The sequence below is a fragment of the Gigantopelta aegis genome, chromosome 11 (assembly GCF_016097555.1).
Source record: "Gigantopelta aegis isolate Gae_Host chromosome 11, Gae_host_genome, whole genome shotgun sequence".
NCBI classification, from domain to species: Eukaryota; Metazoa; Mollusca; class Gastropoda; order Neomphalida; family Peltospiridae; genus Gigantopelta; species Gigantopelta aegis.
Genome location: NC_054709.1, coordinates 30,462,065 through 30,483,631, shown reverse-complemented (window position 1 = coordinate 30,483,631; position 21,567 = coordinate 30,462,065). Strand labels below are relative to the sequence as shown.

The 21,567-nt window shown below is 43.0% G+C and overlaps 1 protein-coding gene across 1 annotated transcript; it reads right to left on the bottom strand.

Annotated features, from left to right (window-relative positions):
* Positions 1-381: 381 nt before the first annotated feature.
* On the bottom strand, positions 382-21,345 carry LOC121385135. Its single transcript, XM_041515673.1, has 7 exons — positions 21,318-21,345; positions 20,436-20,569; positions 17,707-17,751; positions 7,938-8,047; positions 6,530-7,074; positions 3,227-3,420; positions 382-2,119 (listed from the first exon to the last, which is right to left on the bottom strand). Exons 1-7 carry the CDS (start codon positions 21,343-21,345, stop codon positions 599-601), a joined length of 2,577 nt encoding a protein of 858 aa, XP_041371607.1. The 3' UTR covers positions 382-598.
* Positions 21,346-21,567: the final 222 nt, after the last annotated feature.

The window sequence follows — 21,567 nt, the reverse complement described above, 5'->3', positions numbered from 1 at the left end:
GCAAAATTCAAACATAACTACAGTTGTAAAAAAAACCTCACAATCTCAAGTAATATTATAACATTCACTAATGCAAAATTCAAACAACTATTTTAATAAAGAAAGAAATGTTTTATTTAACGACGCACTCAACACATTTTAATTACGGTTATATGGCGTCAGACATATAGTTAAGGACCACACATATATTGAGAGAGGAAACCCGCTGTCGCCACTTCATGGGCTACTCTTTCAGATTCGCAGCAAGGGATCTTTTATATGCACCATCCTACAGACAGCATAGCACATACCACGGCCTTTGACACATCAGTCGTGGTGCACTGGCTGTGACGAGAAATAGCCCAATGGGCCCACCGACGGGGATCGACCCCAGACCGACCGCGCATCGAGCGAGCGCTGTACCACTGAGCTATGTCCTGCCCCTACTATTTTAATAAATGCACAATCTCAAGTAATATTATAACATCATTTACTTATACAAAATACAAAGACAACTACAGTTTTTAATAGCTCACAATCTCTATTTCTTTATCTATCGGTACTGTAGTGGTATGACGAATATAATCGAAAAACACGCTATGAAAGTCAAACTGTTTGTCTACCTGTACTGTAGCGGTATGACGACAAGGATAGTGAAATAAGCTATGAAAGTCAAACACAACGATGCCCAGAAGAGGAATCGATCCATCACGGCTGCCATTTGTTGCCATTCGGCGACGATCAATCTCTTCGACTGGTTCTCCCACGTCCAGCATCGATACGTCGATTCACGTATGACGTCACCAGAACTCGGCGCAGCCCCAGGTGTGATTTCAGTGACGTCACCAGCGTCATCTAGTTTTAAGTCAGTTTGTGTATCACCATCGGTTGTTCTCTCATTTGCTGTGTGCTTGTCTGTCGACAATGCAGTTCCTGTTGTTGCTTTTTTGCCTGTTGTTCTTTTGTCTTTTGCTGCTTTACTGAATGTTGCTGTTTCGTCTTCAGTTGCCTTTTCACCTGTTGTTACCCCTTCTGTTCTTGTCTTGTTCTCAATTTCAGTTATGCCGTCCGTTTTAGCTTCATCGCCCATTTCTGCATTTTCTTCAGTTGTTGCTTTAGCGTCTGATCGCATTTGCCCGGCGATTGCCATTGTGTTGTCTGGTGTTGCATTATCGTCTCTTTTTCTTGTTGAGTCTCTTCTTACTTTGACCTCTGTTGTTTCCATGACATCACTTCCTGGTGTGTCTGTTCTTATTTTGACGTCTGTTCTTGCCTTGGCATTACTTCCAGGTGCGTATGTTCTTTCTTTGACGTCTGTTGTTGCCTTGTCGTGACATCCTGGTGCATCTGTTCTTACTTTGACGTCTGTTGTTTCCTTGACATCACTTCCTGGTGTGTCTGTTCTTACTTTGGCGTCTGCTGTTGCCTTGTCATGACTTCCTGGTGTGTCTGTTCTTATTTTGACGTCTGTTGTTGCCTTGACATCACTTCCAGGTGCGTCTGTTCTTACTGTGATGTCTGTTGTTGCCTTGTCATGACTTCCTGGTTTATCTGTTCTTAGTTTGGCGTCTGTTGTTGCCTTGGCATCACTTTCTGGTGTGTCTGTTCTTCCTTTGGCGTCTGTTGTTGCCTTGACATCACTTTCTGATATGTCTGTTCTTACTTTGGCGTCTGTTATTGCCTTGACATCACTTCCTGGTGTGTTTGTTCTTACTTTGGCGTCTGTTGTTGCCTTGACATCACTTCCTGGTGTGTCTGTTCTTACTTTGGCGTCTGTTGTTGCCTTGACATCACTTCCTGGTGTGTCTGTTCTTACTTTGGCGTCTGTTGTTGCTTTGTCTACTTTACTTTTATCCTCTGTTCCTGATTCTTCGAGTTCGCGTTCCCGGTCGTCTGAATGGGCGTGGGTGTCTGCTGCCACTAGTGTATCTTCGAACACGGTTCTGACTAGTTCCAGCTGCCTGGAATCTGACACTGAAGTCTTACAATGCACGTCTGCTCGAGTGGTCACGGTGGTGCACCCTCTAGCTGCAGCACGATCGATTCTCACCGACTGACTGTTATCTTGTGTTGGTTCTAACGTTTCTTCAGTCTCCGGGCTAGCATCTTTTCTCAGCACGAAATCTCGAAAACGATCGTCCTGAAAGGAAAATAGAATTATACATTTTATTAGTTGTTGTCTGTTGCTTATTTTTTATTATTTATTTATCTTTTTTTTTTTTGGAAGTGTGTGTGTATGGGGAGGGGGTCGTTTATATAGTCAATGTTTTCTACTTTCTGTTTTCGGATCCCTGTTGCATTATACAACAAATATTAACTGGATTGCCTATCGTTTAGCAGCGTGTTTTGTAATTAAACACATTACAATACACACAAATACACATATCATTAATTGGCAATAATGACACAAAATAAATGACAACTCTTGTCAAACGAAGTATGTATACTATTTAACCGGCCTCGATGGTGTAGTGGTTATGCCATCGAACACGAGGCTGGTAGGTACTGGGTTCGTATCTCACTTGAGGAAATGGGGTTTTTTTTTCATGCCAGTACCGTCTCTCTAACCGAGATGAGTGCACCGTAAGGCTCAATGGGTAGGTGTAAGGCCACATACATCGAGTTTCACTCTACAGGTGCGATTCTGGGTGTGTCTCCCAAGTGGGGAATCATTACCCAGCATGCACTACAGGTTCCGTGTACACCGAGCTCGGATGATACCGACTGACAGCAACTTTCCCACAGACAGAAAAGCACATATCACGGCCTTTGACCAGTTGTGGTGGACTAGTTGGAACGAGAAAAAATAATCAGCTGAATTGATCCACCAAGGTGGTTCGATCCTGCGACGCAAGCACCTCAAGCGAGCACTCAACCGACTGGGCCAAATCCCGCCCCGGGTTTGGTAACAACACGCCATCTGGTGGTGTGGTACTGTAAGGTTCACTGATGACATACCACAGGCCTCGGTGGCCCAGTGGTTAAGTCATCATACTACAGGCTAGTAGGTACAGCGTTCGCAGCCCGGTACTGGCTTCAACTCAGAGCGAGTTCTTAAGGGCTCAATGGGTAGGTGTAAGGCCATTACACCCTCTTCTCTCTCACTAACCACTAACCAACTACTAACTAACCCACTGTCCTGGATAGACAGCCCAGATAGCTGAGGTGTGTGCCCAGGACAGCGTGCTTGAACATCAATTGGATATAAGCACGAAAATAAGTCGAAATGAAATGAATGATAACCTACTAGTCGGATGGTTGCCGCGAGGACCTCGATGTCGCACCCCATCCACACGAGTCTCGAGATACGCTCCAGAATCAGACGCCGAACCCAAGATGGCGCCCTTCTCATCTTCATGCCGCGGTTGTAGATGTTGATGATGATCACCCCGAGGATGACGGACATTGACGTCATCGCCATGACAACGCACAGGTAGATTCCTGGAAATAATGAAAGACTCCACAGATTTCGTGTATACGCACTTTTTTTAATTTTTTATTTCGTATACAATTAATTTTGGGCTTCTACAAACAACATGCTGACCTGAGATCTATTGGATTGTCTAAGAAAAAAAGATAATTTAAGAAAAGCGTAGTTAGTACATGTACTCTGTAAATTAGCGGTTAAAAAAACATTTTAAAATTGGAAAACAAAAATATGAAAGAAAGAAAATGTCTAAGAGAAATGAGGTTTGAGCATTCATCATGTTGGGATACAGGATAACACAGGCCTATTAGCAGCTGGTCCACATACTTACACAAACCTCTAACAGACTGTCAATCTATAAGATACCACAGACCTCTAACAGAATACAAGCCTATTTATTAGACTACAGACTTATGTCATAGACCTAGATAAGAATACAAACTTATGTTAGACCTAGATAAGACTACATAATTAAAAACGTTTTGGCAGTCATAGAGTCATGTTTCCATTAGTAGCCAGGGATCTTTTATATGCACCATCCCACCGACAGGATAGCACATATCACGGCCTTCGATATACCAATCCTGATGCACTTTCTGTGACGAGAAATAGCCTAGTGGGCCCACCGACGGGAATCGATCCCAAACTGACCGCGCATCAAGCGAGCGCTTTACCACTGCGCTACGCCCCGCCTCACTACATAATTATGTTATATACCTAGACAAGACTGCAGACTTATACGATGTCACACACTTGTAAGAGACTGCAAGTATATTCATTAAAGGCTAAAATACTAAAAGACTGCAGACCTATAAGATAATATAGACTAGACGCATCTGTAAGATTGGGTTTTGGGGATCGAAATCCCTTCCTGCTCGAGCCAATTTTCTTTTTCTTTTTCAGCAGATTTTCTCCCCCACCCCTATAAACTCTACACAGTCGAGGCCCGCTGCTAAAATCCCTGCACATGCGTCCCCAATCTAATTAAAATTAGCTCCACTATTACATGTGGATCTAACACCAGCCAGTTGGAGCTCATGTCCACCAATCAAAACCTTACTTGCAGAATCCTGCCAGTGATTTAAAAATAATATGAAAACATTCCGAATTATCCTGAGGGTATACAACATGTTTCGTGTGAATTACGAATGCCGTAAAACATGTTTTATTTTATAAAATAAATAATTTGTAATGTAAAACTGAAGACTGATTTAGTTGGGGGGGGTTTTTAATAAATAAATAAATAATTTTTAATGTAAAATTGAAGACTGATAACCCACCCCGTACGTATTGGTATGGTTCGCTGTACTGCGGCCACTAAAATAGACTCGCCCGATATTTTTAGAATTTGTATACTCCCAAATAACGTTATAAAAGGCGAAGTGTGATTGGTCAATATTTAAATTATTATTTACAGACAAAATGTTACGTGGACATTGGGGACTACGCAGTGTTGTTAGTTTTAAATCACTGGCATGATTCTGCAAGTAAGGTTTTGATTGGTGGACATGAGCTCCAACTGGCTGGTGTTAGATCCACATGTAATAGTGGAGCTAATTTTAATTAGATTGATGCGTCCCCAGACATACAAAATGACGCATATCTATAACAGAATGTACACACATAAGATAATACAGAGCTAACATATAAGAGACCTAAAAGATACTACAAGGACCCGTTCCACGAAACAAAATGTAGTTACGGTTAATTGTAGTGACTTAAGGTGAGTGTTACAACTGGCACCGTAAATTTTACAGCCGTTCCACAAAGCAACTTTACGGAAGTCGTAAGTCCCCCTTTAATGATTAAAATCGTCTCTGCGAAGAAGTGTGAATTATTTAAATAATATATTGGTTACCGACTTTTGGGAACATCTTGGACGTAATTGTGTTTTTTTGTTTGTTTTTTTTAAATTTAATAACTGTTTATTTTTTCTTGACCATTCCCTTGTTGACAAATATCAACCCATGCAAAGGGAGAAGACATGGGTTGTTAAAGTAATTTTATATATAATTTATACACACACAATGTAGTTACTACTTTATAGGCAGACTTAATTAAAATAATATATTCACAAGGACCTGGATTTTAACAAGTATCTAGAGTAAATGAAAGTATATAATGATATATGAAAATGAGAGAGAGAGAGAGAGAGAGAGAGAGAGAGAGAGAGAGAGAGAGAGAGAGAGAGAGAGAGAGAGAGAGAGAGAGAGAGAGAGAGAGAAAACTAATATGCACACACATACACACGCACGTGTTTTGATTATGTACATATTTATCATTATTTATAACAACATTTCAGTGGTCTGTAAAAAGAAGTAGGATATACAATAGGCATACAGATATGAAGGTGTTTTACTTTACATCAATTTTACGTGACCTGTTGGGGCTGATGAAAACAAATGAATGAACAAAAGTAATTTTAAGATTATATATCAAATAGAGAATGGTACATTGCCCACTTGGTAACGAATTTATTAAAGCAGTAATTATTTGTATCGGACATCCATGAAGTAATTTTGTCCGTTTATTTGCTAAGCGATAATTACAGAATATGTAAGACATATGGCCTGGAACGCCGAGTTTCATAAAAAGGTATTAAGTATTAGATCCGTTTTTACACAGAAACTTAGCATCCTACTTAGAAAATTATCTACCTTAGTGGCTTACAACTGGCTCGTACCTACAACAAACGGGAAACAGACCTACATCAGACGTGTAACAGACGTGTAACAGACCTACATCAGACCTACATCAGACGTGTAACAGACCTACAACAGACGTGTAACAGACCTACAACAGATGTGTAACAGACCTACATCAGACGTGTAACAGACGTGTAACCGACGTGTAACAGACCTACAACAGACGTGTAGCAGACGGGTAACAGACCTACAACAGACGTGTAACATACGTGTAACAGACATGTAACTGACCTACAACATATGTGCAACAGACGTGTAACAGACCTACAACAGACGTGTGACAGACGTGTAACCGACCTACAATAGATGTGTAACAGATGTGTAACAGACGTGTAACCGACGTGTAACAGATGTGTAACCGACGTGTAACAGACATACAACAGACGTGTAACAGATGTGTAACAGACGTGTAACCGACCTATCAGCGGAACCTCCTCCGACGTGGCGGGAACCTCCTCGGCGACGAGCAGCATGAACATGAAGAACGTGAGGAACACGGACAGCCCCATGGGGATCTTCTCCGTCGACGTGGGCGGCAGCCAGAACGTGAACAGCATCAACACCGACAGCATGATGCACGGCACGATGATGTTGGCCATGTAGTAGAACGTGTTCCGGCGCAGCCGCAGTCGCAGCGAGATGCTCGCCTTGGGCTCGGAGCAGCCGTCCCGCGCAGTGATACACTTCTCCAGGGTAACGGTGTGCAGCTGCCACTCCGTGTTCCGGATGTAGTAATCCATCTCGACGACGGTGCTGTTGCGCATGGTGACGTAGTCCACCCACCGCTCGTCGTAGGCGAACGAACCGAACAGGACGGAACACTTCTGCTCGTCGAAGGGAAACAGAACGATGTTCACCTTGCAGGAGCTCTTCAGTTTGAGCGGCACGGGCCAGAAGATGGAGCCGTCGTGGTGGATGAGAACATATTTGCCGACAAGAAACCCAGATGTGGATTCGTCAGCGCTGGAAACAGAATGAATAAAATTACACATGACAAAGATTTGATTCAAAACATAATAAACAGGGGCGGCGCAGACGGTACGGCCATGGCCGTACCACATTGTGTGTGTGTGTGTGTGTGTGTGTGTGTGTGTGTGTGTGTGTGTGTGTGTGTGTGTGTGTTATATCTGTTATATATGTGAAAATGTCCTTACAACTAATTTGAAAGGCGAGTCTGGCAACCACGAGCCGTACCACTATTTTTTTTACACTGTGCCGCCCCTGATAAATGATAAATTAACTTAAGCGTACGAGTCAGGGGACAGCGACTGCCCACCCTCCACATCTAAGGTTGGAGCAAATCCTGAAATTCTGGCAAAAACAAAACAACTTGATAGATATATTAAAGACTAATATGGTGGCCTGAAACGTTTTTGCCAACATTATTTTTATCATGATACCCACAAAATTAGTTGTATTCCTTGGAAAATGCGTAGTGATTCGTTTGTATCTCTATATAGCGGTTTGACAATAATGTCGAATAATATTATACACATTCGGGCATTTTCTTGCCCCTACAAAAATGAGAGCCCGTGTGCATATGTAAATTCAACCGTAATATTATATTTTTATTATAGCCAATGTTCATGAACTGGTTTTTTTCCATTTCCAACAAACGTTGTTTCAATTTATATATAAATAGGCAACAATATATATACATGTATATATATTGAAAATCCTGCATTAATTTGTTATTTTGGCTAATAGGAAGACACCATTGAGTTAACTCCCCTGAGTGTGATTTTTCCCGTACAGGAAATGAGGTTTCTTTTTAATTTACCGACTGAAAAGTCACGAATAAAACCGAATACAGTCGAATGTCTCACTTGTTGTAGATCAAAGTGTCCGGTCTCCAGATTTCGTTAGCTGACACTCTCAGTGACCTAATACCATTGAAGTCCTCTGGTGCCCATTTGAGGTTCTCGTCCGTCCATTCCTGAAATAAGTGGCAATGAAACATCCCGTTCCGTATCTCCTAATGAATGATAGTCCTCTTAAAGGAGAAATAAACACAAACATGAGCCTTATGTGTTGGAAAGATGCATACCTGGACCCATCAACACATACTGACATTTTAAGAAATGAAATTTTGGAGTTAATAAAAATCTGTGATTATTCCTGCTAACTGGGAAGCCATTGTGTTTCGTTTTTGTGGCGTCCGGTACTATAGCTTGGAGCGAAGTGACATCAGCTCCTACCAACTCCTGTATGCACAGAGCAAACAAACGCTCTAATTTACAAGACGCTTCGCTTTCATGAAACTGGCTTGTAAAACAACATAAATGACTCGATAGTATAATAAATTATTTTACTAAATATATTTCAATTTGCATCAATAGAACGAAATGGAGTTATTAGCATTTTTCTCTCTTAAAAAAAAAATCCAAAGTAAAGATGCATATTATTAGGCCTATTGGTAGAGTACGTTGGAGCAAAAACGGCTACTCACGATACCCAAGTGATAATTTGCTTTTCTTTGGGATTACGTAATTGGTCACTTTTGTTATTTTAGATGGGAAAGTCTACTTAATCAAGGGTTTTACATAATTATTTACAGTACTAAAGCAGGACGGCTGATAATGCCCATTACCATTTTAAGGGTGGCAGGTTATCCCACAATACACGTATTTTTTGGTGTGTCTTGAAAGCGGTAATTAATTACCTCGACTATTTACCTTCCAAATATACACCTGCCAATCAGGAATCACAGGTACAGGCACTGTCAGCTTGATTCACAATGAGATTAGACGTGTCGTCAGTTTCTCTCGCATTACACACACACACACACACACACACACACACACACACACACACCACACACACACAACCACACATACACACACAAACAGACACACAAACACACACACACACACGCACACACACACATACAAACACACACACACACACACATACAAACACACACATACACAAACACACACACACACACACACACATACAAACACACACACACACACATACAAACACACACACACACACACATACAAACACACACACACACACACATACAAACACACACACACACACACACACACACACACACACACATACAAACACACACACACACACACACATACACAAACACATACACACACACACACACACATACAAACACACACACACACACACACATACAAACACACACACACATACACACACACAAACACACACAAACACACACACACACACACACACACACACACACACACACACACACACACACACACACACACAAACACACACACACACACACACACACACACACACACACACACACACACACACACACACGTGGGGTACTGCTACAAAGCTACGGGAACTTACTGGAGTAACGCATCGCGTACACCGGGTCACGGGCAACCGTGACTTTGGTGTACGGCGACGCAGTGGAGAAGACGAAGAGGAGGGGGAGGAGAGGAAAAGTGCGCCAGGGACGGCACAGGGGGAACCAAAACTGGCGGCTGAACCGCCAAAGGCGGTTCCTTCTGCGTCGCCGCCCCCGACTCGACCCAAGACGAAAGGACCAGCTCATCCGGACCCGTCGTCAACACCGAGGGATGCTCTCAACATGCCGATGTGCGAGACGCCCGCAGACGGACATCCATCTCCCTCTACGCTACCGCCTACACGTAACTGGCCACTGTCGCCAGTCTTGCCAGTTCGGAAGGCGGCGGTCCGGGCAGGAGCCGTTGCGAAGAGGAAGGCCGTAGTTCAGCCGAGCGACCTTCCTTCATCAGCACCGTCTCCCTCCGACTCGGAAGCCGTCTGGAAAGTTCAGATCGGGAAAATCAGGTCCGGCTTCCTGAAGTTCGTGCAGGGGGACACCTCGGATCCGGCATCACTGGTGGGCGGACTAGTGGAATCAGAGCTACAACAACTGCCTGATTGAAGCGCTTACGAGCTACACACCATCACGTCTACAGCCGGCAAGACGGGGTTGGTACTAACTCAGCGCCGAGAAGGAGTCTATCGCCAGGCGGTCCTGGTTAGAGAGATGGATAGCCACGCCATCAACAGGATTGTCAAGGCCCATTTTGGCAACGACTACCGGAGTGTCATCACCATCCTCGCCGACCAGAGATGGAAGCACTTCATCCCCGCCTTTGCCAGTTCTCCGCTCATCAGGTCGCCGTAGGCCAACCTCTAAGAACTTTGCCTCTAGGTAAGGGCTTAGTCGAACTTTAATTGAAAATTTTATGTTTAGTTTTTTGTAAATAGTCCGACACACTTTACTTTTGATAGCCCGTCTAAATTGCTCAAATCACCTTAAAACCTTTTCGACCGAGCATTCTAATTTTATTTTTGCCAGATATACTTAGACATAATTAGAATAGATCAGCTATCCCTTTTTGGCTTTATGTCTCTGATCTAACTTCTAAATTTTATTCACACACACACACATACACACACTTCCTGTCCTGGACTTAGTCACTAGCGATGTCAGAGGCTAATCCCGAGACAGACGTGTTCGAAATCCTAGTGGTATATGAGCACGTTAAACTAGTTACCTATACCTATCTTCGGGTACACGCCACGGAAAGAAAAGACCAATTAACTCCGATTATCATTGCAGTCCCTGTGCTAATGTATGGACAAAATATGATACAGTTATTTCCACACTTTGACAATGGTGGTTTATTTTGTATTGAAACATAATATATACTTGGTGCTGGCTTACTGGGATGGATATTATCACAGAACATTGCTATGCATCCGAAAAATCAGGTAAGTTTGTTTCTTCAGTTCTAAGACTAATTCCTGGCGTGATGCGTTAAGTACGTAACCACCGGCTCACCAGAGGCGAGGGTTGGCCTTAGTGTTATTATATATTTTATAGCAAGTTCACACATGCAATGATAACTGAAAACTATAGTCCGTCCCACAGGGAACGCCTTTTTTCATACTATGGAATTTACTGCAAGTTATTTATTTTTGAACCGATTGTTTTCTAAACACTTTTATTTTTCTTCTTACGTCAAACCAAACTAAAATTATTTACAAAAAACACACAAAAAACACATAAAAAACACCAACTTTTGTAGAAGGACTATAGGTGATGCATTACCATTGGTGTTCAGTATATTTACCAGCGCTTTCGAGTATTCGAGCTTGCTGAACGTCAAGATATAACGACTGACATATGCCTTTTAAAAGCGTGCATTGCGGTGGATAAAAAAGCTAATTGCTTTAAAATACAGTTAAACAATTCGCGCCGTTGTTTCTTGAGATAGTTGGCGAACAGTAATTGGCCAAACAACTAAAGCAATCAGTTGTATGGGGTTTTGGGGTTTTTTTTATTTCTGCTTAGCCATGAACAGTCAAACCTCGTTCTAACGACCTCCTGTGTATTATGGTTATTGCATTTAAATACCGTTGTAACGTATTTTTTACACTGTGGCATGCATTGATGAATTGTTGAATGGATTGGATAGCTAACTAGGTAGGAAGATAGGTAGGTACGTAGGTAGATAGGTAGGTAGGCATGTAGACAAGTAGGTAGGTAGGTAGGTGGGTAGGTAGATAGGTATATATATATATATAGGTAAATATGTAGGTAGGTAGGTAGGTAGGCAGGCAGGCAGGCAGGCAGGCAAGTAGGTAGGTAGGTAGGTGGATGGGTTGGTTGGTTGTAAGGATGGGCAGGTAGGTAGGTAGGTAGGGAGGTAGTGTATGGATGGATGGATGGATGGATGGATGGATGGATGGATGGGGTTTTGGGGGTGAATTGGTGTTTTTCGGTGGGTGGGTGGCTTTTGGGTAGGTGGGTGCATGTATGGATTTATGTGTGTATGGATGGATGGATGGATGGATGGATAGATGGATGAATGGGCGGGCGGGCGGACGGACGGACGGACGGACGGATGGATGGATGATTGGATGGATGGATGGATGGATGGATGGATGGATGGATGGATGTATGGATGGATAGATGAATGGATGGATGGATACATGAATGGATGAATGGATTAACTAATGGAAAGATGAATGGATGGAGGGGTGGAGAAAGGGAGGGATAACATTGTTAAACGCAATATTCCTTATAACATGGATTGATGGACAGATGGATAGACGGATCAACGAATGGATGGATGGAGGGATAACATCGTTAAATGCAATATCCCTTATAATAACATTAAATGCACATTGCGTACACCAGTTCAATTAGAAAATGTTAACATTACGATCAATGAGTAGTGATTTGATTTAACAGAACCCAAATATCGTTGCTAAAAAAGTCGAGAACATACAAGAATACCAATCGCCCGAAGACAGCCCGGAGACTTGATGACGTATTCGGTAATTTGAGAGTATACTTCATTTCTCGTTGCAGCACTCCAGGGTATATTATGACTTACTCGAGTACTCTCTCTCTCTCTCTCTCGAACACGGCCGATGTTAGCCTCAAGACTTAGCAGAGTATTCGAGTGTATACTCCATTTATCGGTTTTCAATTGTCGTTCAAATACTCTATTATATACTCTAGAGTACACACGATTACCATCGCTCGAGTTAAAAATGTATTTTGTTTAGCGACACCACTAGAGCACATTGCTTTATTAATAATCGGCTATTGAATGTCAAACATTTGGTAATTGCGACATATATGTCTTAGAGAGGAAATCCATTACATGTTTGTTTTTTCATTAGTAGCAAGGGATATTTTATATGCATCATCCCACAAACAGGATAATACATACCACGGCTTTTGATGTACCAGTCATGGTGCACTGGCTGAAATGAGAAATAGCCCAAATGAGCCCACCGAAGGGAATCGATCCTAGACCGACCGCGCATCAAGCGAGTACTTTACTACTGGGCTAAAACCATCGCTCGAAGGCGTTCATGGTAGGCAAAGCGGTGTTTGGACGTAAGAAAATAGACTGTCTTATGCAACCACTGGTTGGGGATGATAATGTTTTATATTAATACAACCACTGGTTGTATTAATATAAAACAGTCTGCGAGCGTTTTACAGCTACGTCCCGCGACGACTATCGCTCGAGGGCGTTCATGGTAGGTGAAGCGGTGTTTGAGCGTAAGAAAATAGACTGGTTAACAGTATAACCCTGTAGGAAGGAAGGAACTCTATTTACGTGTCCATATCCAATAAAGGTTCAGGCACGCTTACCACGTATCCAGTCTCTGACATAGCCAGTGGGTGATTCCGGGGCAGGAATAGCCCTGTATGATGAACATAACTGCCAGAGCTGTGACAATTGTTACCTCTGAAAGATGGTCGAAGGAGATAACCGCGGCAGTTTTAATGAGAGTATTTTGTCGCTACAAGATAATTCCATTACAGTCAGCTGCTTCTTGATGAAGTGTTGTTACTGGCGGTAAATCAGTTACCTCCCCTAACTAGACTCCAATCCTTAACTTAGCAGAGACTTGAAATTAACGCCAGATCCGCACGTAGTTAACATTTTATTTGGTTTGGGTTCTTTTTTTCACCAATTACTAAAAATATCGCACATAAAACTTAATACTATCAGAGCTGAGTTGCCGCGGGACTAGTTTAGCCGTGGATTGCTAATCACGAAAACAAACTGCTCGGAGATAATTACCGTGGAAAAGGCAAGTAGATTATCCTAGAGCCAATGTTTGAGAAAGTTAATTTACGACGTGTAAGTTGATCAGGTTTGTCGTTGAACAGCGCCAGTTGTTGAAGATCTAGCTTCGTGAACGAAGTTAAATCGACCAGAATGATGTGCTGTTCGCAATTCTGGAGGGCCGGGTGCAATGTCGAGTCCTGTCTTAAGTTTGACCGATAGCGAATGTCAACCTTACAACTATTGTATCCATTGTATAGTACTGTAAAGAAATAGAGAGAGACGGAAAGACTGGGAGAGACAGACAGAGAGAGAGACAGACAGACAGAGACGGAGAGAGACAGAGAGAGAGGGGGTAGTAAAAGGGAGAGAGGGGGGAGAGGAGAGAGAGATAAAGGATAAGAGAGGGGAAGCGAGAGAGAGAGAGAGGAAGGAGACATGAAAGGGACATATAGAGGAAAGAGAGTGAGAGGGGAAAGACACAGAGAGGAAAGAGAGGGGGACAGAGAAACCTAGAGGCAGAGACCGACAAAGAGACAGATACAGAGAAGAAGGGGGACGGAGGGAAATAAAGAAGAGAAACAATGTCAGATAGAGACGGAAAGATACAGATTGACTGACAAAGACTGGAACACACGGAGTCAAAGACAAATTGAAAGGCAGACACAATGTCAGATAGAGAGGGAAAGATACAGATTGACGGACAGATACAGATAGACTGACAGAGACTGGAACACACGGAGTCAAAGACAAATTGAAAGGCAGACACAATGTCAGATAGAGACGGACAGATACAGATAGACTGACAGAGACTGGAACACACGGCGTCAAAGACAAATTGAAAGGCAGACACAATGTCAGGTAGAGACGGACAGATACAGATTGACTGACAGAGACTGGAACACACGGAGTCAAAGACAAATTGAAAGGCAGACACAATGTCAGGTAGAGACGGACAGATACAGATTGACTGGCAGAGACTGGAACACACGGAGTCAAAGACAAATTGAAAGGCAGACACAATGTCAGATAGAGACGGACAGATACAGATAGACTTACAGAGACTGGAACACACGGCGTCAAAGACAAATTGAAAGGCAGACACAATGTCAGGTAGAGACGGACAGATACAGATTGACTGACAGAGACTGGAACACACGGAGTCAAAGACAAATTGAAAGGCAGACACAATGTCAGATAGAGACGGACAGATACAGATAGACTGACAGAGACTGGAACACACGGAGTCAAAGACAAATTGATAGGCAGACACAATGTCAGATAGAGACGGACAGATACAGATAGACTGACAGAGACTGGAACACACGGCGTCAAAGACAAATTGAAAGGCAGACACAATGTCAGGTAGAGACGGACAGATACAGATTGACTGGCAGAGACTGGAACACACGGAGTCAAAGACAAATTGAAAGGCAGACACAATGTCAGATAGAGACGGACAGATACAGATAGACTGACAGAGACTGGAACACACGGCGTCAAAGACAAATTGAAAGGCAGACACAATGTCAGGTAGAGACGGACAGATACAGATTGACTGACAGAGACTGGAACACACGGAGTCAAAGACAAATTGAAAGGCAGACACAATGTCAGGTAGAGACGGACAGATACAGATTGACTGGCAGAGACTGGAACACACGGAGTCAAAGACAAATTGAAAGGCAGACACAATGTCAGATAGAGACGGACAGATACAGATAGACTTACAGAGACTGGAACACACGGCGTCAAAGACAAATTGAAAGGCAGACACAATGTCAGGTAGAGACGGACAGATACAGATTGACTGACAGAGACTGGAACACACGGAGTCAAAGACAAATTGAAAGGCAGACACAATGTCAGATAGAGACGGACAGATACAGATAGACTGACAGAGACTGGAACACACGGAGTCAAAGACAAATTGAAAGGCAGACACAATGTCAGATAGAGACGGACAGATACAGATAGACTGACAGAGACTGGAACACACGGCGTCAAAGACAAATTGAAAGGCAGACACAATGGCAGGTAGAGACGGAAAGATACAGATTGACTGGCAGAGACTGGAACACACGGAGTCAAAGACAAATTGAAAGGCAGACACAATGTCAGATAGAGACGGACAGATACAGATAGACTGACAGAGACTGGAACACACGGCGTCAAAGACAAATTGAAAGGCAGACACAATGGCAGGTAGAGACGGAAAGATACAGATTGACTGGCAGAGACTGGAACACACGGAGTCAAAGACAAATTGAAAGGCAGACACAATGGCAGGTAGAGACGGACAGATACAGATAGACTGACAGAGACTGGAACACGCGGCGTCAAAGACAAATTGAAAGGCAGACACAATGGCAGGTAGAGAGGGAAAGATACAGATTGACGGACAGATACAGATAGACTGACAGAGACTGGAACACACGGAGTCAAAGACAAATTGAAAGGCAGACACAATGGCAGGTAGAGACGGAAAGATACAGATTGACTGGCAGAGACTGGAACACACGGAGTCAAAGACAAATTATAAGGCAGACACAATGTCAGATAGAGAGGGAAAGATACAGATTGACGGACAGATACAGATAGACTGACAGAGACTGGAACACACGGAGTCAAAGACAAATTGAAAGGCAGACACAATGGCAGGTAGAGACGGAAAGATACAGATTGACTGGCAGAGACTGGAACACACGGAGTCAAAGACAAATTGAAAGGCAGACACAATGTCAGATAGAGAGGGAAAGATACAGATTGACGGACAGATACAGATAGACTGACAGAGACTGGAACACACGGAGTCAAAGACAAATTGAAAGGCAGACACAATGGCAGGTAGAGACGGAAAGATACAGATTGACTGGCAGAGACTGGAACACACGGCGTCAAAGACAAATTGAAAGGCAGACACAATGTCAGATAGAGACGGAAAGATACAGATAGACTGACAGAGACTGGAACACACGGAGTCAAAGACAAATTGAAAGGCAGACACAATGTCAGATAGAGACGGAAAGATACAGATAGACTGACAGAGACTGGAACACACGGCGTCAAAGACAAATTGAAAGGCAGACACAATGGCAGGTAGAGACGGACAGATACAGATATACTTACAGAGACTGGAACACACGGCGTCAAAGACAAATTGAAAGGCAGACACAATGGCAGGTAGAGACGGAAAGATACAGATTGACTGGCAGAGACTGGAACACACGGAGTCAAAGACAAATTGAAAGGCAGACACAATGTCAGATAGAGACGGAAAGATACAGATAGACTGACAGAGACTGGAACACACGGAGTCAAAGACAAATTGAAAGGCAGACACAATGTCAGATAGAGACGGAAAGATACAGATAGACTGACAGAGACTGGAACACACGGCGTCAAAGACAAATTGAAAGGCAGACACAATGGCAGGTAGAGACGGACAGATACAGATAGACTTACAGAGACTGGAACACACGGCGTCAAAGACAAATTGAAAGGCAGACACAATGGCAGGTAGAGACGGAAAGATACAGATTGACTGGCAGAGACTGGAACACACGGAGTCAAAGACAAATTGAAAGGCAGACACAATGTGAGATAGAGACGGACAGATACAGATAGACTGACAGAGACTGGAACACACGGAGTCAAAGACAAATTGAAAGGCAGACACAATGGCAGGTAGAGACGGACAGATACAGATAGACTGACAGAGACTGGAACACACGGCGTCAAAGACAATTTGAAAGGCAGACACAATGTCAGATAGAGACGGAAAGATACAGATTGACTGACAGAGACTGGAACACACGGAGTAAAAGACAAATTGAAAGGCAGACACAATGGCAAATAGAGACGGAAAGATACAGATAGACTGACAGAGACTGGAACACACGGAGTCAAAGACAAATTGAAAGGCAGACACAATGGCAGGTAGACCGACATATAAGAATCTGTTCAACTTACACTTACAGGTGTAGGAGACGGCCAGACAGGTTGGGTATTAAAATCAAAGTCTTACCTGGTCAATAAACAGATCGGTTGTCAACACCTGTTTCCGTTCATTCTGTAAATAGAAACACAGACATCCACTTTCCATTAGTTTTTCAAAACGTGTTTTTTTTTTTTTTTTTTTTTGGTTTTTTTTCTTAGAGTGGGTGAGGTCAGTTAAACTAATTGGGGGTGGGTTTTTATTCTAATGGCGGAGACGGCGCCAGTCCCCGATAAAAATTCTAATGGGTTTGCCCTTTTGTTTGATATCTGGGGTTTTTCGTAATATGTATAGGTATCCTGTGGTATGTATACACATGCACTGTGAGATATACGATATACTACATGCATTACATGTGCATTATACTGATAACACGATTGATTGATTGATAACTACTTTAACGTGCTCTTATACCACTAGGGTTTCAAACATGCCCATCCAGAGTCCGACCTCCGATAAGATTGGTGGCTGACTCGGGATGGGGGAGGGGCAGGGTAGAGTTGAAAATGGGCAGAATTTTAAAAATAGCAATTAGTAAAAACGTTCATAGAATTTTTAAAAATAATAATAATAAAAAGTTACAAGCCAAAAATAAAAAGAATTGACTGCTCGGCCGAATATTTATATAATTTGGAGCATTTTAGAAGGACAGTCCAAAAATAAATAAGAGAAAGAAGAGAGGTTCGGACTATTTAATAATATTAAAAAAAGAAAGTAATTTCGACATAAAATTTTGAATGGGAATGGGACCCATTCCCATTCCCATTCAAACTCTATTTACGTGCCCATATCCAATAAAGGTTCAGGTACGCCTACCACGGATCCAGCCTCTGGCATAGCCAGTGGGTGGGTTCCGGGGCAGGAAATTTTGAACGCATATCTAAAAGTTTAAAGTCTGATTTATATGTCCACGTGAGTGGCCTCGTTAAGGCCGTTCGGGTGCACAGCTTGTAGGGACGAGATGGGTTGCATCCCGTCAAGAAAACCCCTAGACTGACGTTGAAGGTGTAGTGCTGTGCTGAAATACAGATCTTGAGAAGCCGGATCCGTCTGAACGAGAGAGAGTATCAGACTAGGGTTTAGTCCAGTCGTCATGGGTTGGTATAGTGGTGCGGACGGGCCCGACTCCGGATAACACAAAAGAAGAATAATGGTAATGTTTTATATTAATACAACCACTGGTTGGGGTTGATAATGTATATATTAATACAACCACTGGTTGGGGATGATAATGTTTTATATTAATACAACCACTGGTTGGGGATGATAATGTTTTATATTAATACAACCACTGGTTGGGGATGATAATAAATACAACCACTGGTTGGGGATGATAATGTTTATATTAATACAACCACTGGTTGGGGATGATAATGTTTATATTAATACAACCACTGGTTGGGGATGATAATGTTTATATTAATACAACCACTGGTTGGGGATGATAATGTCTTATATTAATACAACCACTAGTTGGGGATGATAATGATTTGGCTGGTAGGTACTGGGTTCGGATCCCAGTCGAGGCATGGGATTTTTAATCCAGATACCGACTCCAAACCCTGAATGAGTGCTCCGCAAGACTCAATGGGTAGGTGTAAACCACTTGCACCGACCAGTGATCCATAACTGGTTCAACAAAGGCCATGGTTTGTGCTATCCTGCCTATGGGAAGCGCAAATAAAAGATCTCTTGCTGCCTGTCGTAAAAAGGAGTAGCCTATGTGGCGACAGCGGGTTTCCTCTAAAAAAACCAGTGTCAGAATGATCATATGTTTGACGTCTAATAGCCGATGATAAGATAAAAAATCAATGTGCTCTAGTGGCGTCGTTAAATAAAACCAACTTTACTTTGATAATGATTTGTATTAATACAACCACTGGTTGTGGATGATAATGTTTATATTAATACAACCACTGGTTGGGGATAATAATGATTTGTATTAATACAACCACTGGTTGGGGATGATAATGTTTATATTAATACAACCACTGGTTGGGGGTGATAATGTTTATATTAATACAACCACTGGTTGGGCCTAGCATTAAAACAACAATAACACAGGAAGAAAATCCCCAATATTAAAAAACCTAAATATTAAATATAATAATTTATGGGGAAGAGTAGTTCCGCCTAGACTTTCATCTACTTTAATAAACAACACAAGCATTAGGACATACTGGGGAGGGGGAGGGGCGGGGCGATGGTGGTGGTGGTGATGGTGGTGGTGGTGATGGTGGATGTGGTGGCGGTGGTGGTGGTGGTTGTAATGGAGGTGATGATGGCGATGGTGGAGGTGATGGTGATGGTGGTGATGATGGTGGTGGTGATGGTGGTGATGGTGGTGGTGATGGTGGTGATGGTGGTGGAGGTGGTGGTGGTGGTGGTGGTGGTGGTGATGGTGGTGTTGATAGTAGTAGTGGTGGTGATGGTGGTGATGATGGTGGTGGTGGTGATGATGGTGGTGGTGATGATGGTGGTGGTGGTGGTGGTGGTGGTGGTGGTGGTGGTGGTGGTGGTGGTGGTGGTGGTGGTGGTGGTGGTGGTGGTGATGGTGGTGTTGATAGTAGTAGTGGTGGTGATGGTGGTGGTGGTGGTGTTGATAGTAGTAGTGGTGGTGATGGTGGTGTTGATAGTAGTAGTGGTAGTGATGGTGGTGGTGTTGGAGGTGGGGTGTGGGAGGGGGTGTCTGGAGATTTAGAAAGTGGGGGATGCGTGCTGTTTTCTCTGTTTGATAAACAAGATGGATTCCGACTTACTAGGTCAATGATCTGATTGAGACGCAGGGCGAACTTGACGAGCACCACGGTGGAGGAATTGACGACGGGACGAACCGACTTCTCGTGGTTCCTCAGCAGGTACTCGAACAGCAGCTGTTCGTCGGGCACGTGACCTCAAATAGTAAATGGTTTCATTTAGTTTTAGTTATGTTTCAACAGAACACTGTCTGCACTTGCTGATAGTGCATCACATTACTCTCTCTCTCTCTCTCTCTCTCTCTCTCTCTCTCTCTCTCTCTCTCTCTCTCTCTCTCTGTGTGTGTGTGTGTCTCTCTATCTGGGTCTGTAAATCCCCCCCCCCGCCCCCCCCCCGCTCTCTCTCTCTCTCTCTCTCTCTCTCTCTCTCTCTCTCTCTCTCTCTCTCTCTCTCTCTCTCTCTCTCTCTCTCTCTCTCTCTCTCACTATCTGGGTCTTTCTCTGTCTTTGTCTTTCTCTCCTCTCTCTGTCTCTATCTGTCTGTCTCTGCGTGTGTGTGTGTGTCTCTCTCTCTCTCCCTCTCTCTCTCTCTCTCTCTCTCTCTCTGTCTCTCTCTCTCTCTCTCTCTCTCTCTCTCTCTCTCTCTCTCTCTCTCTCTCTCTCTCTCTCTCTCTCTCTCTCTCTCTCTCTCTCTGTCTGTCTCTCTCTCTCTCTCTCTCTCTCTCTCTGTCTCTCTCTCTCTCTCTCTCTCTCTCTCTCTCTCTCTCTCTCTCTCTCTCTCTCTCTCTCTCTCTCTCTCTCTCTCTCTCTCTCATTTATACAATTTTACACTAGTAAACCTATATGCATGTCAGAAGCTAGTAAGCCTTTATACTAATGAGTATGAGTACAAATAATAAATAAGTAAATAAACAAACATACTTTTAAAAATGTTATTTTACTTACCACTGATACACAACGCTATATAACTCATAACGTTAGTCACAGCGAGGATTCGTTCCATTAAACGTTTCATATCTTGTAGTTCTCAGTTTGTTTTCGTCGTACCGTCTTCTATCGCGAATTAGGAATTTTCACTAGAATCTGCTGTTTTCGTCTCACAGATAATTGTTGATATACAAGGCTATCCCAGGGCCGTGTCTAGTTCTAAAATAAGTGGGGGTGATTACCAAACGAATCGAGAGACGGTAATATG

Bases quoted from the DNA above. Each gene is read 5' to 3' on its own strand.
- LOC121385135 (XM_041515673.1), bottom strand. From the start codon at position 21,345: ATGAGTTATATAGCGTTGTGTATCAGTG. The intron at 7,075-7,937 runs GTGAGACATTCG...TTCTGTTTCCAG, and splicing joins GACACTTTGATCTACAACAA to CGCTGACGAATCCACATCTG. The intron at 2,120-3,226 runs GTAGGTTATCAT...TTTTCCTTTCAG, and splicing joins TCGCGGCAACCATCCGACTA to GACGATCGTTTTCGAGATTT.